The 15,224-nt window shown below is 62.0% G+C and overlaps 1 protein-coding gene across 4 annotated transcripts in view; it reads left to right on the forward strand.

The window, feature by feature from the left end:
- The window catches only part of CARD11 (caspase recruitment domain family member 11), a 104,657-nt gene extending 89,815 nt beyond the window's left edge, over positions 1-14,842 (forward strand). For all 4 annotated transcript variants that reach the window (XM_043456144.1, XM_043456140.1, XM_043456142.1 and 1 more), the window contains exons 14-25: positions 396-448; positions 2,490-2,622; positions 3,194-3,395; positions 3,805-3,931; positions 6,043-6,283; positions 7,101-7,197; positions 7,552-7,647; positions 9,115-9,250; positions 10,439-10,618; positions 11,320-11,444; positions 13,258-13,373; positions 14,171-14,842. In XM_043456144.1, coding sequence (XP_043312079.1) covers positions 396-448; positions 2,490-2,622; positions 3,194-3,395; positions 3,805-3,931; positions 6,043-6,283; positions 7,101-7,197; positions 7,552-7,647; positions 9,115-9,250; positions 10,439-10,618; positions 11,320-11,444; positions 13,258-13,373; positions 14,171-14,375 — 1,711 coding nt within the window. In that variant the 3' untranslated portion in view covers positions 14,376-14,842. The remainder of the gene's footprint in view (positions 1-395; positions 449-2,489; positions 2,623-3,193; positions 3,396-3,804; positions 3,932-6,042; positions 6,284-7,100; positions 7,198-7,551; positions 7,648-9,114; positions 9,251-10,438; positions 10,619-11,319; positions 11,445-13,257; positions 13,374-14,170) is intronic.
- Positions 14,843-15,224: the final 382 nt, after the last annotated feature.

Genomic DNA, 15,224 nt, shown 5'->3' on the forward strand with positions numbered 1-15,224 from the left:
GACGGAGGCTCCACTATTCTGGGCCCGTCACGCGAGGCAGCCCCCTGCGCGTATAAATGGTGCTAAGCGCTCTGTGTGCAGGCAGAGAAGTGAGTGGGGAGTGGCCAATGGGGCCGCCGGACGTTGCACTCCCAGCCCTTCAGAGTCAACGTCATCCCCGCTAACGCGGCCTCTGCAGGCTCCAGGGCCGCCCTGCCCTCCTGGCCGCACACCCAGCCACGTGCAGGCCTCGCGTGGCACGGAGCCCTCCACGCGCCTGCCGAGCCCCCTCTCCTGCCCATCTTGCCCTCTCAGAACCAGAACCTCTCGCACCGCCAGAACATTCCGGAAGCCTCCCTCTCCCTTGACCACCTGCACACAATCAAGAGAGCCCCTGCCCCCCTTGTGTCTTGCAGCACAGTTGAGGAAGACAACGACAGTGGTGGCTTCGATGCCTTAGACCTCGATGGTAGGTGCCCAGCGGGTGTGAGGGGCGTGCCACGCGCGGCGGCCTCCTCGGCCGGGTCCTGACCTGGGGCAAGGCCTCGTGCACGGGAGGGCCTTAGGAGACGTGCGCAGGGCAGGTTCCAAGAGTGCACACGGAGCCGGGATGCGCCCCGCGGGCCCCGCCTTTGTTTTGTGGACAGTGGGAAGCATGTGAGTGCTGAGGGCGGAATCAGGGAGGTCTGCGTTTTTAAGAAAGCGTAGCTCCCGCGATTGTAGCCAGCCACCGTGGTCCATCCCGGTGCCTGTCAGCAGATGTTTGTCCACCTGCTTTTGTCCTCAGGGTGCAAATGGAGAAGCGGGGGTCTTAGGGGGACCCAGGAGCAGCATGCTAGGGGGTGGACTGGAGGTGGGGGACCCCTTGAGAGTCCGGGCATAAATTAAACCATTAACGCACCTCAGCAAGATGAGTGGCAGGTGTGCGGTCCGGGGCCCTGGGATGGAGGTGGGGCAGCCGTGAAGGCTGGTTTTCACCCCCTGAATTGGAGGCGTGCGGCAGGCAAGCACCGGGTAGCCTGGGGGTGCAGTCGCCCTGAACCAGCCCCCAGGCAGAGCTGTGTGATGGGTGGGTGTTCCCGTGGCCCGGCATGTGCCACGCAGAGCCAGGCACGAGGGCTCCGTCGCCCGGAGTGATGAGGTGCTCGCGGCTGCAGCCTCCGCCCTGTACAGCGGGGAGGCCCAGCACGCGTCCAGGCCCCCAGCCTCGCCAGGCCCTGCTCCAGGTGTCGCTGAGCTCTTGCCCTGGCACAGACCGTGGCGCCACAGCTATGACCCCGGGGGAGATCAAGGCAGGTTTGCAGAACCTGAGCTTCTGACCGGAGGGACAGGGCGGAGAGGAGCAGGCAGGGTTCGGCATCTCGGGCGGTGGCCTTGGGCTGCCAGTCGCGTTCCCCGGCCCCTCCGGAGCTGGCAGCCTGGAGCCTGGCTCAGAATCCTCCAGGTGTGGCTCACCAGCCCCCTCGGTTCCCGGGCTCCCCCAGCCTGCCTCCACCCCCTCGCCAGCTCTGGCTGCCTGCAGATAAAGTGAAAGATTAGTGGCTGTCCTTAATTGGGGACCATCAGAAGCTATCAAGTGTTAAAGAGAGGTCAGCACCTAATCGAGGTGGGGTAATGGGCAGAACTCGAGGAGTTTGCAGAGGGAAGAGCTGGGGAGAGAGTTCTGGGCAGCAGTCCAAAGCATTCTGCAGCATCGGGACAAATTCCCTCTGCAGAGCGGCCTTTGTTATCGGCCTGGAGCAGAGCAAGGCTTGCGGCTCTGCCATCCCAGTGGCCTGAGCTATTCGGGGTGGGCGTCTCCCTCCCAGGGCATCGGGGTCCCGCTGAGCTGGGAGGAGAGGGGGCTTCCTACCCCAGACACTGCTCTTGCAGCCCCACCCTAACCCCATCGAGGCAATAGGTAGTGGTGAGACCTAAGGGCCCCAAGTGAAACCACGGGCCCCGATTTGAAGGGCTTCCCAGGTGGCGCTAGTGCTAAAGAACCCACCGGCCAATGCAGGAGACACGAGATAGGCCGGTTTGATCCCTGGGCGGGGAAGATCCCCTGGAGGCAAAAATGGCCACCCACTCCAGTATTCTTGCCTGGAGAATCCCATGGACAGAGGAGCCTGGCGAGTTATGGTCCACAGAGTCTCAAAAGAGTCGGACACGACTGAAGCGACTTAGCACACACGCACGCATGCCGATAACAAAAGTCAAACAAGCGCCTGCTGAGAGAGACCCCTTTCCAGAGTCTCCAGCTGGAGGCAGGGGAATGGCTGTGCTGAAAGGGCTGCCAGGACTGGACCCTCGACGCCCTGGGGCCTCAGGGACCAGCTGACTGAGGCTGCCCCCTCCCCAGGCTCCCTCATCAGTGGTGGGGGGTGGGATTTCCCAGGAGGCAGGCAGGCAGGGGGGAGCAGGGGCAGGAGTGCCCGGCCTGACCCCGGCGGCCATCCCAGCAAGACCAGGGGCCATCCCCCTGCCCCGGGGTCCACTCGGGGGCCTGAGGGTCCGTCTGTCCTTCGCAGATGACAGTCACGAGCGGTGCTCCTTCGGACCCCCCTCCATCCACTCCTCCTCCTCCTCCCACCAGTCTGAGGGCTTGGACGCCTATGACCTGGAACAGGTCAACCTCATGTTTAGGAAGTTCTCTCTAGAAAGGTACCGGGGTCGTGGGACAGGGGAGGCTGAGGTGGGGGCCTTGGGGGCTGAGGAGGGGGTGGGGAGGAGGTGAAGGCCACTTGCCCCTGGATCCCTGCAAAGGGGATCGTCCGCGTTCCTAGACTGGACTCTAGAATCAGGGTCCAGGGATCACAGGGTCCCAGAGTCGGGAATCACTTCCCCTGACCCCTCATCAGACCCAGAGAGGAAGGGGCTTGCCGGGGGTCACATAGCCCGGTAGAGACCAGGAACGGGACTCCAATGTCCCACCGGGCCCAGGCCGTGCAGGTGACCCCCTGAAGCCCCGTGAGCTGTGCCTCTGAGCCTGCCGGTGTGCGAGGAGGGGCGGCCAGCCGTCACACCCAACGTGCACGCAGCCAGGGTGCGTGTGATGCCAGGCTCACAGCGGCAGTGTCCCCGGGGCCCCTGTTTCTGGTCTGTGCCGTCATGGTGGGAGACGCTCTCCAGTTTCTCCTAAGGTGTCTGCTCCTGTGACTTGCGCCCCCACTGGGTGTCCCGGCCGGGGGTCCTGACCACAGCTGCCTTACCCCCCTCTTCTCTCCTGCCCCAGACCCTTCCGGCCGTCGGTCACATCCGTGGGGCACGTGCGGGGTCCCGGTCTCTCGGTGCAGCACACCACACTCAGCGGCGACGGTCTCATCTCCCAGCTCAGCCTGCTCGGGGGCAACGCCAGCGGGAGCTTCGTCCACTTCGTCAAGCCGGGCTCCCTGGCCGAGAAGGCTGGCCTCCGGGAAGGCCACCAGCTGCTGCTGGTGAGGGGGCTGGGGGTCCGGGGAGGTGGCAGCTCTCTTTCCTCTGCATGCCTGCTGCTGACAGTGCAGGGACCCCAGCCCACCTCTGTACTGAGCGGAGAATGCCTGGCCTGGAGCGGGGGGCAGGCCGTCAGCTCCTGCCTGAGGCCCCCTCTCTGGGCCCGTCTCTCCTCCACTCTTGGCTCGAATGTTTTTAGAGCCTGTGCGCATGCACGCTCACACTCTGGCCGATGGACGGGAGGCACGTGAACCCCCTTTCAGTGGGGGGCTTCCTGCCCTCGGCAGCACTGAGCCGGTCTTCGCTGGGGACGGGGGCTTCTACTCGCGGGTGGGTGGGGCAGCCTCGCCCTCGCAGCTCTGCCCGCCTCGCAGCGGAGCCCGAGCCGGACCGTGTGTCTCTGACATCCAGCTAGAAGGCTGCATCAGAGGCGAGAGGCAGAGCGTCCCCCTGGACGCGTGCACGAAGGAGGAGGCACACTGGACCATCCAGCGGTGCAGCGGCCCCGTCACACTGCACTACAAGGTCAACCAGGAAGGTGAGCGCCCGGCCGGGGCGGGGCTGGGGGTCGGCTGGGGCGGGGCCGGGGTCACGGGGCGGGGACGGGAGTCAGATGGGCGGGGCCGAGAGCCAGACGGGGCGGGGCCGGGGTCACGGGGCGGGGCCGGGAGCCGGATGGGGCGGGGCCGGAAGTCGGACGGGGCGGGGCCGGGGGTGTGCGCCTCACCCTCGTCTGCTCTGCGGGAGGTCCGGAGGACAGAGCAGGGCCGCTGGCGGGGAAGGGCGGCCGTGGAGATCCGCATACCCGCCGGGACCTGCGTGGGCCGATGACCCCGTTCTTAGTGGAAGATAGCGTGTCCAGCCCCAAGCAGACTGCTGGCCGACGGCCGCGTCCCTGCCTGTCCCGCTCCCCACATCTCCCTGCCAGGCTGAGGTTTGCTTTTTATCCCCGGCCTCCCGGCCTTGACGTGGACACTGAGTCTGGGGTGGCCACTCCAACACCAGCAGGCCCGCTGAGCCATACCGCGGCCAAGACAGCCCGGCCTCGCCCCGCCTCTCGTGTGGCCCGTGGCCCTCCTGGGCAGTGTCTTCTCTCTCCCAAACTCTGGGTTCCTGTTCTCACCTCTGGGTTTTTTTTTTTTCCTGCATGATTATCTCTGCAGCTGGATCTTATTTTTAACCGCCAGGGCTCATGAATGTTTCAACAGAGCATAAATAGCCACTCTAGCCGTTCCCCACTGCCGCCTGCCTGCCGGCGCTCCTTCCCGGCAGCTCCAGGTCTGTGCGGAAGATGGTAATGATGCTCTGTCCCCAAACACAGTGTCAGCCTCCTGCTCCCGCGGGCGGGCAGGTAGGCGCGCTCCTCTGCTCTGCCAGGCCTGACATCCCGGCCCAGCAGCAAGTCTCCGGCCCGGCCCTGCCCGCTGGCCAGGATGTGGGTCACGGGATGCGGGGTGAGGCGTGCCCCTGGCTTTGTGCAGCAGCAGAGCCCTGCAATGCAAGCATTCCCTCCGGCAGCATCCCGTTCGGAGGGCCTGTCCTCCCAGGTGGGGTTGGTGTTACCTCCAACCAGGGCAGTGGGAAGGGCCCGAGTGGGGGCCCCCGTCTCCCCAGGAGACGCGATCAGAGGCCTCCTGGCCTGAGTCTCCCTGCCGTGTGAGGTGCGGGCATTTGGCAAGCTCCTTCGGGGCCTGGCTGTTAGGACTGTTTTAGCTTCTGCTGTGTTCCATCTCTCTGCATGTGGGGCCGATTTCGGGATTTATGTTATGGATTTATGCTTTGGACATTGGCTGGAAGTTTACTGCCTTTATTGTATTCATGGCGTTATGCCCTGCTTCCTTCCAAAGCAGTCATAAAATTTTACACTAAAGGACGAAGGTGTTAACTAAGGTTTAAAACATGTGCCATGGTCTTACCACTTTGGAAAACCATTTGGCAGTATCTACTCAGGCTAAATGTGGGCTTCCCTGGTGGCCTAATGATAAAGAATCCACCTGCAATGCACCAGAGAAGGGAGGAAGCAGCAGCCCATGGAATAGTCTACAGCGGTGAAAAAGAACATGCAATGCTCCATTGCAGCATCAGACACATCCCACAGGTGTGATGGCGCACAGAGAACGCCAGACACGCAGAAGCATGCCCGCTTCCGCTTCTGTGACGTGAGGCCGAGCTGACCCGTGTGCTGGCAGGCAGCGTAGTGGTTACCCCGCAGGCTTCTGAGCGGTGGTTACCCAGGCGTAGACATTTGTGAAAACCCATCATGCTGAATATTTAAGGACGATGGGGTTTTCTGCATACTATGCTTCAATTAAAGAAAATATGATAAAACACAAGCCCGGTGTATGGCTGGTGAGGGACATAGAGATCATATGATGCACATCTGAGGGCCCTCTGGGGAGGCCACCCAGTGCCCCACCCCACCAGCTTCCTAGGTTTGTTGCAACTTGGGTACAAAATTTTTCCCTGAGCTTCTTGGCAGCCAAGACAAAGAGGGAATCCCATTAGTGACTCAGCTCCTCACTCATTGGAGAGGACAGACGTTTCCCTAACCGTGAACCATAGGAGGACCGCACCCCGGGGCGTCTTCTGGGGTGGCCTGGCAGCGGGAGGCCCTCCGCCGACAGCGTGAACCCCCTCCTCCTCCCGCAGGATACCGGAAGCTGCTAAAGGACATGGAGGAGGGCCTGATCACGTCGGGGGACTCATTCTACATCCGGCTGAACCTGAACATCTCCAGCCAGCTGGACGCCTGCTCCATGTCCCTGAAGTGCGACGACGTCGTGCACGTCCGTGACACCATGTACCAGGACAAGCATGAGTGGCTGTGTGCGCGCGTCGACCCCTTCACAGACCACGACCTGGACATGGGCACCATCCCCAGCTACAGCCGGTGAGGCCGGGACCAGCGGGGCCGAGGGGGCTCACAGGGGAGCCTTTGCCTGCTGACCGGTGACCCCCCTCCCCGCCACAATTCCCTCTTCCTCTTTGAAGCTCTCTGTGCCCCCAGAAGGGCTTCCCTGGTGGCTCAGTGATCAAGAATCCGCCTGCCAATGGAGGAGATGTGGATTCGATCCCTGGCTTGGGACGATCCCCTGGAGAAAGAAATGGCAACCCACTCTAGTATGCTTGCCTGGAGCATCCCATGGACAGAGAAGCCTGGAGGGCTGTAGTCTATAGGGTCACAAAGAGTCAGGCGTGACTTGGCGACTAAACAACAACTGCCTCTGGGGACGTTGTTTTCTTAAATCCCACTGCTTCACCAAATCCCAGATCACCCCCTTCCCATCCGTGCTGGACACTTAGAGCCTGAATTTGTGCTTCTCCGTCCCCCATCTCCCCAGCATCATTCAGTAATTACACAGCAGCAGCCGCCAAGGGCTAAGCATCGTCTTCTCTCTGATCAGACGTCCCAGGCACCTGTAAATGATCAAGAGACTCCAGCCCTGTTGCCCAGGCCAGCCCTGCAAGGCCAGCAAGAGTAGACCCAATTTACAGATGAGGAAACTGAGGCTCAGAGAAGTTAAGCGCCTTTACCCTGGCACCAGGATGAGTCAGTGGCTGAGAGGGTTCAAGCCCAGATGCTCAGTGCCCAGTCCTCCCTGGGGCTCAGAGCTCACAGCCTGCAGAGAGCCCCCTGCCCCGTCCAGGCCCCCTCTGGCTTCCCCGGGCCCAGCCCCTGAGGCTCTGCCCTCCCCTTGCCTCCCCAGGGCCCAGCAGCTCCTCCTGGTCAAGCTGCAGCGCCTGATGCACCGGGGCAGCCGGGAGGAGGCCGACACGGCCCACCACACGCTGCGAGCCCTCCGGGTAGGTCACCCCGCGCCCCACCGGCGTCACCCTGCCTCCTGGGGCCTTTCTGGAGGGGATCCCGGGCAGGAGCCACCAGTCTGGCTGGGATGATGGGCCACAGGGGACCGGGTTCCAAAGGAAAAGGGGGGCCCCCCAGAAGGAGCCCCACGTCCATGCCCTCACCCCGCTGCGGTCTCTGCTGGAACAAGTCCCCAGGCCCTCTCACGCCCTGAGCTCCCGCGTCCGGGACGCTTTGATCCACGCCAAGCGCCTTCCCGCGTCTGCCCAGGGTGGGGCTGGGCGGGAGGGGGGACCGTCTCCTGCTCTCAGCAGCCCACCGCCGGCTCTGACTGGTTGATCACCTGATTTCAGAACACCCTGCAGCCCGAAGAACCGCTCCCCACCACGGACCCCCGGGTCAGTCCCCGCCTCTCGCGAGCAAGCTTCCTGTTCGGCCAGCTCCTTCAGGTAAGAGCGCACAGCCCCTGCCGACCTCTCAGCACTGCACGGCTGGCCAAGGCCCTGCCCACCCCCTGCCGAGAGGCGGAGGCTGTGTGCCCGCTGCCCCTCGCGTCTCCTGCCCCGCTTTATCTTCACTCTGATGGGTCGGGGGACTACTCTGTGCCTGTAGGAAGCAGACCACGCGTTCGTAAAAGATGGAGCACAGTTAGGGCTGAAAGAAGCTTGGACATCTGAGCTGTTCAGATATTCATAGAAAAGTCAGGAGAGACAGACCTTCCAGAGATCCCGGTCAATTCAGTCCCTCAGATTCAGCAGTAAATTGATCTCTGAGCATCCCAGTAGGCCATGAGAAAGGGGATTTCCAGCAGATTCTTTAACTTTTACCTGACACCAAAGCGTTTTAGCTGTTTGTGACCAGAAAGAATTTTTCCCTCATACTTGATTCTAAAGTTTTTTTCTTTTTTTTGGCGGGGCCGGGGTGGGGGGGCATGGATCATTATACGAGGAACAATGAACAACCTATGGGTGGCATATTCCGAAGTGGTCTCACACGAACGTAAGCACCTGTGCAGCCTTCTTCTCTTTCGCCGGCCGGCACAGGCCAAGAGTCCTTTTAAGACGTTGTCCGGTGAGGGCGCTCCTGAGTTAGCGCTGTGCTAGTGAGGCCCCGATGGAGCCGGCGTCACTGCACCGCTCCATCCTTGTGTTGGAACATAGGAAACCCAGAGAAATGGGTGACGGTGTGACCCCGAAGCCCAGGTAGAGGCGGACAGGTAGCAGAAAGACACGGAGGTGGAGGGGCGCCCTGGTGAGGTCAGAGTCAGCCCGGGAGGCAGGACCACGAGAGACCACGCGTTACTGTGCCCACACATCACACAAGTCCACAACCCTGAGCTTCAGGGGTGACTTGCTCAAAAGCCGGTTAACAGCTGAGCGGGCCTGACAGCCCAGCGCCCTGGGTTTTCCTCCCTGCAGAGGGAGGGCATGAAGGGATTCGGAGCAGTGCCCGCCACGGGGCGTCCCTTCCCCCCCTCCGGGACTCCATTCTGAGTCGTAGCCGGATGCAGGCACCCCCCTCCCAGAAGACTCGGGGACCCCAGGGAGGGAGGTGATGTCCCTGCACCCGCCCTCCAGGTGGGCCGTCTGTGGGCAGTCCTGCCAGTGGAGGCTCCCAGATACAGGCCTTAGGCAGCCAGAGCACACCAGGCCCCATAGTGCCTGCGGAACCCCCAGGTGTGGTTGGGATTGTGGGGGGGCTTCCGTGGGGGCCTGCCTGGGACCACGCCAGGAAAGCGGGCTTGGGCATTTATCCACTTACTTGCCCACTGACAGCGTCCCAGACGCCTGCTAGGTGTCCCCTGTCTCCGGGGGGCGGGGTGGGGGGCAGGCCCCAGGGCAGAGCTGGGATCTGAGCGGAGGTCTTCCAAGCTCCGAGGGGTCAGGCCGTCCCCACGCCCTTCCCTCTGTCCCCAGTTCGTCAGCAGGTCTGAGAACAAGTACAAACGGATGAACAGCCACGAGCGGGTGCGAATCGTCTCGGGGAGCCCACGGGGCAGCCTGGCCCGGTCCTCGCTGGACGCCACGAAGCTCCTGACCGAGAAGCAGGAAGGTGTGCCACACATCGGGCAGCCTCGGGGTCTGGGTGGGCCAAGTGGGTCCGCGAGAGCGGGGAGAAGCCGCCCTGTCGTGGCCGGGAGGACCAACAGCCTCCCGGGCATCGTCCAGCCAGGCTCCCTGCGACTGATGCCCCCGAGGTTGGAGCCCAGTCGTTGTTGTTTAGTCTCCAAGCCCTGACTCTCTGCAACCCCAGGGACTGCAGCGCCAGCCTTCCCGGTCCTTCACCATCTCCCAGACTGTGCTCAAACTCATGTCTATTGAGTCAGCAATGCCATCCAACCATCTCATCCTCTCTTGTCCCCTTCTCCTCCTGCCCTCAATCTTTCCCAGTATCAGGGTTTTTTCCAATGAATCATTTCTTCAAATCAGGTGGCCAAAGTATTGGAGTTTCAGCTTCAGCATCAGTCCTTCCAATGAATATTCAGGACTGATTTCCTTTAGAATTGACTGGTTTGATCTCCTTGCGGTCCAAGGACTCTCAAGAGTCTTCTTGAGAACCACAGTTTGAAAGCATCAGCTCTTTGGGGCTCTGCCTTCCTTATGGTCCAACATCTGTACATGATGTGACTACTGAAAAACCATAGCCCAGACACCCGTGTTAATTGGAGCTGTTTGCTACAGAGCCTTTACTTACTGATTCCCCTCTGAGCGCCTCCTGCCACTTATCGTAAAGCCCGCAAGAGGCCACTCGGTGTACTGTCCCCCGGAGCAGGCCCTGCTGGTGGGGCCCAGCCCTCCCACCCGCCTCCTGGGGCCAGGCTGGCCCTGGCGCTGATGCTCCCAAGGGCCGGGGCGCCTCTGCAGTGCGGCCTCAGTCCAGGGCCCTCCCTGGAGAGCTGAGCACCAGGAGTGTGTTGCAGGCTTGCTGTCTGCCTCCCGCCACCACCGCCCCTCCTGGTCCGTGGGCTGGGCCGACTGCCTGGCCCAGCGTTGTCACCCCAGCTCCCAAAACAGGGCCCGGCCCCCCGGTCACGCCTAAACTCTCCTGGTGGTGGAAGGCCATCCCGGGCCTCGGGCGTCACTGTGTGCACTGCTTTTAAGAACCACCCCCCGATGTCCCTTCCCCAACCCCCAAATGGTTTTCAAGGCTCAAGGCTGGTTTTCAAGGCTGGTTTTCACCCAAGAGGGCCCCCGGCTGCCCTGGCCCAGCTGTAACCAGCCCTTGCCTGCCCCCTCCCAGAGCTGGACCCAGAGAGCGAGCTGGGCAAGAACCTCAGCCTGATCCCCTACAGCCTGGTGCGCGCCTTCTACTGCGAACGCCGCCGGCCCGTCCTCTTCACGCCCACCATGCTGGCCAAGGCACTGGTCCAGAAGCTGCTCAACTCCGGGGGCGCGATGGAGTTCACCATGTGCAAGCCGGGTGAGCCCCCGCAGGCAGCCCCGCCCTCCTCCTCCCCACCCTCCTCCTCCCCACCCTCCTCCCTCCCCTCCTCCCCCTCCTCCTCCCACCCCTCCTCCCCACCCTCCTCCCCCTCCTCCTCCCACCCTATCTCCCTCCCCTCCTCCCCCTCCTCCTCCTCCCCACCCTCCTCCCACTCTTCCCCCTCCTCCTCCTCCTCTCTTCCCCTTCTCTTCCTCCCTCCCCTCGTCCCCACCCTCCTCCCCCTCCCCCACCTCCCCCTCCACTCTTCTTCCTCCTCCCCCTCCTCCCCCTACTTCCCCTCCCCCTCCTCCTCCTCCTGCTCTTCCTCCTCCTGCTCTTCCTCCCACTCTTCTCCTCCTCCCACCCTCCTCCCTCTGCTCCTCCCCACCATCCTCCCTCCTGTCCCTCCTCCCCTTCCTCCTCCCCTGCTCCCCCTCCCACCCTCCTCCCCCTACTTTCCCCTCCCCCTCCCCTCCATCAAGGGCTCCGGGGCAGCTGGAAGGGTGCAGACAGCTGCCATGGAGAGTGTAAAGTGGGGCCCTGACCTTGCCCTCAGTTCAGAAGGCTCAGGCTCTGAATGTGGCAGAAAGGGACCCAACAGGCAGCTCCATGGAGTCCAGGAAGCAGGACAGAGCCTGGAGGGGACAGTGGGCCCGAGACCCCCGAGCGGGCCTCAGGACCGGCCTCTCCTCCCGCAGATGTGGTTACCAGAGACGAGTTCCTCAGGAAGCAGAAGATGGAAACCATCATCCACTCACGAGAGAAGAACCCCAACACCTTCGAGTGCGTGGTCCCCGCCCACATCGAGGCCGTGGCAGCCAAGGTGAGGTGGGCTGGAGGCTGGCGGGGTGGAGGCGTGCAGACCTGCTGCCCGCCCTGGCCCGGTGAACCTGGGGGGTGCAGACCTGCTCCCCGCTGCCCACCCTGGCCCGGTGAACCTGGGGGGTGCAGACCTGCTCCCCACCCCTGGCCCGGTGAACCTGAGGGGTGCAGACCTGCTCCCCACCCCTGGCCCGGTGAACCTGGGGGGTGCAGACCTGCTCCCCACCCCCGGCCCGGTGCACCCAGTCCTCGCTGCCTCTGCCACATGCAGGCTTCTCCAAGCCCTGCTCCCCGGCTCTCACAGGCACTTACATTTGCAACCTCCTTCTATTTCTTTCTTTCTTTTTTGTTAGTAATTTTATCTTCATTTATTGGCTGTGCTGAGTCTTCATGCCTGTGCGGGCTTTCTCTAGCTGTGGTGCTCCAACTTGTCATTGCAATGACTTCTCTTCTTGCAGAGCACAGGCCATAGGGCACCTGGGCTTCAGTGGTTTCGGTCCCAGGCTCTGGAGTGCAGGCTCATGTGGGATCCTCCCGGACCAGGGATCGAACCCCTTCTTCTGCGCTGGCAGACAGATTCTTTACCTCTGGGCCACCAGGGAAGCCGTCCCCTGTTTCTGGTGGCTTCCTGGTGCTGGTCCTCTGGTCCACGTTGTTCTGGGATGTGTGCGCGCCTGGCTCTGATAACAGGGGCCAGAGGTAGCGAGCGAGCGGGCAACAGGGACCCTGTTCTCCAAACTGGGGAGATGGACCATGAGGAGGGTTCTAGTCAGTGGTGCAGGAAAGCTGTCTATAGGCAGTTTGGAATCTTCTGGACCCAGGCTTCATGACCCTGGCCGGCCCTGAGCACAGAGTTCTTCCTTGATCTGGGTCTGAACAAAGACAGGGCTCTCGGCCTCTCTGGGGCAGCGACCTGGGGGGCGGCAGGAGCAGGCGTCCAGCCCGGAACTCTGAATTATGCCGTCCAGCCGACGGTCTCTCCCGCACCCTGCCGCCTTGTCACACCGATCAGAGCTCAAGCAGAGCTGTCAGCTAGCCTTAAACAGTTTGTTGGGTATTAAAGTTCAGGGAATTCTGACAGCCTGGGTGGATGGGAAACAGTGGGCAGGGTTGGAACTGAGATTGTTTCAGCTGCAAAGGAGATTGCATTCCAGAATCTGTGCTGTTAGAAGTCCAGGAGCGGCTATACTGTTGAGACAGGGGAGCGGTGGCCGGAAGGGCGTGGGGGCTGAGGGATGGCCATCTCTGCTGCTGGACCTGGGGGCTGGTTCCACTGGCACGCTCAGTTTGTGGCAGTCCACTGAACTGCCGACATAGGAACACGTGCGCTTTTCTGTATTCAGATTCTGTTGCGGTGCAAAGGGGTTTTCAAGTGGCACCTTCAGTAAAACAGGGACCATCCTTTAGAAACGATGAGCTCCCAGGCCTCAGGAAGTTGTGCCTGAGAACCCCTCCATCCTCACGGGACCCTCCAGCCCGCCCCACCCTCCAGGTGTCTGCCACCCCTGTCCTAGTACCACGAGTGCTTCTGGAGGTGGAATAGAGAAGCAGGTGTCCTCCACGCTGACTGATTTTTATTAAGACTCATTCACGCCACTTGATTCACTCCAGGCTGGGTGCCGGGCTCCACCCAGTGCCCGGGCCTGTGCAGGGGACTCAGATGTCCAGACAGGTGGGCTTGTCTCTCGGAGGTTGGGTTCCGCTGGTGGCACTCGGGGGCTCTCTCGCCCCATGGAGCCTGGCCCTGCCCCAGGCGCCCAGGTGGGCCGGCAGGGCGGTGGGCCCCCGCTGACCGCCGGCCACTGTACCTGCAGAACAAGCACTGTCTGCTGGAGGCGGGGATCAGCTGCACCAGAGACCTGATCAAGTCCCGAATCTACCCCATCGTGCTCTTCGTCCGCGTGTCAGAGAAGAACATCAAGAAGTTCCGGTAGGGCTCTGGGACCCCCGCCCCAGGTCCTCCACTCCCCAAGCTCTGGGGTCCCCAGGAAGAGCTGCTGGCTGTGTCCAGCACACCCCCACCCCCACCCCGAACATCGCTTTAGTGTCTGTCCCCAGTCCAGGGGGACATGGCCCTAACCCCCAAGATTGAAGACAGTAACACACACACACACACACATCCCCAGGAGGGTGAGCACCAGGGGCCCCAGGTGCTCTGGGAAGCCAACGCCTCTGGAGCAGACCCACCACAGCGAGGCCAGGCCCGGACATGTGTGGGACACCAGGCCGTGTGGGACATGATGTTCAGTGAAATAAGCCAGACACAGAAAGACAGCTGCTGCCACGATTCCACTTGTCCAAGGGCCGTCCGGGAGTCAGATGCACAGAGACGGAAAGTAGAGGGGTGGGTGGGGAGTGATGGTTTAATGCACAGTTTCAGTTTTACATGAAAAGGTTACGGGGATGGAGGAACATCAATGTGAATCACTTACCACTGCTGAACCATACACTTAAAAATAGTCAAGATGAGAGGTTTTGTTTTCTATGAACTTGATCACAATTAAAAATTAAAATGGATCTGTTTTTTTTTTAAAAAGTCCGCACCTCTTAGACTTCCCTAATGAAGAGAATAAAAGGGCACAGTAGAAAGGTGCGGAGCGTGGACACCGTGCGGAAACACGGCCTGGAAGGCGGCGGGGTGGGCCGGGCCGGGGGTGGGCACCGCCAAGCCACGCCCCGCAGCCTGGCCCACGCCGCGCGCGTCTCTCCCCGCCCGCCCGTCTGCAGGAAGATGCTGCCCCGGCCCGAGACGGAAGACGAGTTCCTGCGCCTGTGCCGGCTGAAGGAGAAGGAGCTGGAGGCGCTGCCCTGCCTGTACGCCACGGTGGAGGCCGACATGTGGGGCAGCGTGGAGGAGCTGCTGCGCGTCATCAAGGACAAGATCGCCGAGGAGCAGCGCAAGACCGTCTGGGTGGATGAGGACCAGCTGTGAGGCGGGGCCGCCGCCGCGTCTGAGCAGGACTCCGGGCGGGGTGTCCGGATCCCGAGGGGCGAGGGGCACCCTGCCGCCTCGATGGCCTGGGGCGGGGGCTGCTCTGGCCTCCGGGTTAGGGAGCCCCTCCAGGGAGCCCCGGGGCAGGTGTGTCTCCGGAGGGAGCAGGAAGCCGTCTCCTCCACCCGGCACTGACCTGCTGAGTCGGCCAGCCCGTGCTGGCCTGAGAGGGGAGGCAGGACCCCCAGGAAGGACGCAGAGCCGGTTGGGAGGCCGGCGGCCCCTGGAAGCTGGGACAGCAGTTGAATGTAACGCGTGGAACAGGAGGGCTGCCCGTTGGGCGGGTGCTGAAAGCCAGGCGTCCCCCAGCCCTGGGGACACAGGAGAGGCACATTCCCAGGCAGAAGGGGAGCATGCCGTGCTGTTATTTTTCTTGCATTAAAATGTCTCCATTTCCTTATTTTCAACCATTTGTTTGATAGTTTGCTTCCCGGGTGGTTCCACTGGTAAGAAATCCATCTGCGATGCGGGAGACCTGGGTTCCATCCCTGGGTTGGGAATATCCCCCAGAGAAGGGACCGTCTACCCGTTCCAGTATTCTGGCCTGGAGAACTCCATGGACTGTATAGTTCATGGGATCCCAAAGAGTCGGACACAACTGAGCGACTTTCCCTTCCACTTTGAAGGACTTTCAGCTCTTGCAGCCTTCCTAGCTGCAAACCACCCCCAGCAAGCTCAGTTCAGGCCCCAAGTCATGTGCCGGGTGCAGTTTTCCCAGGACACACCTGGTTTACACCTGGGTTTGAGGTTAATAACTGATAGCACCCTCTGACTAAGATGTGTTCTGAT

This window comes from Cervus canadensis, chromosome 32 (genome assembly GCF_019320065.1).
Source record: "Cervus canadensis isolate Bull #8, Minnesota chromosome 32, ASM1932006v1, whole genome shotgun sequence".
Taxonomy (NCBI): domain Eukaryota; kingdom Metazoa; phylum Chordata; class Mammalia; order Artiodactyla; family Cervidae; genus Cervus; species Cervus canadensis.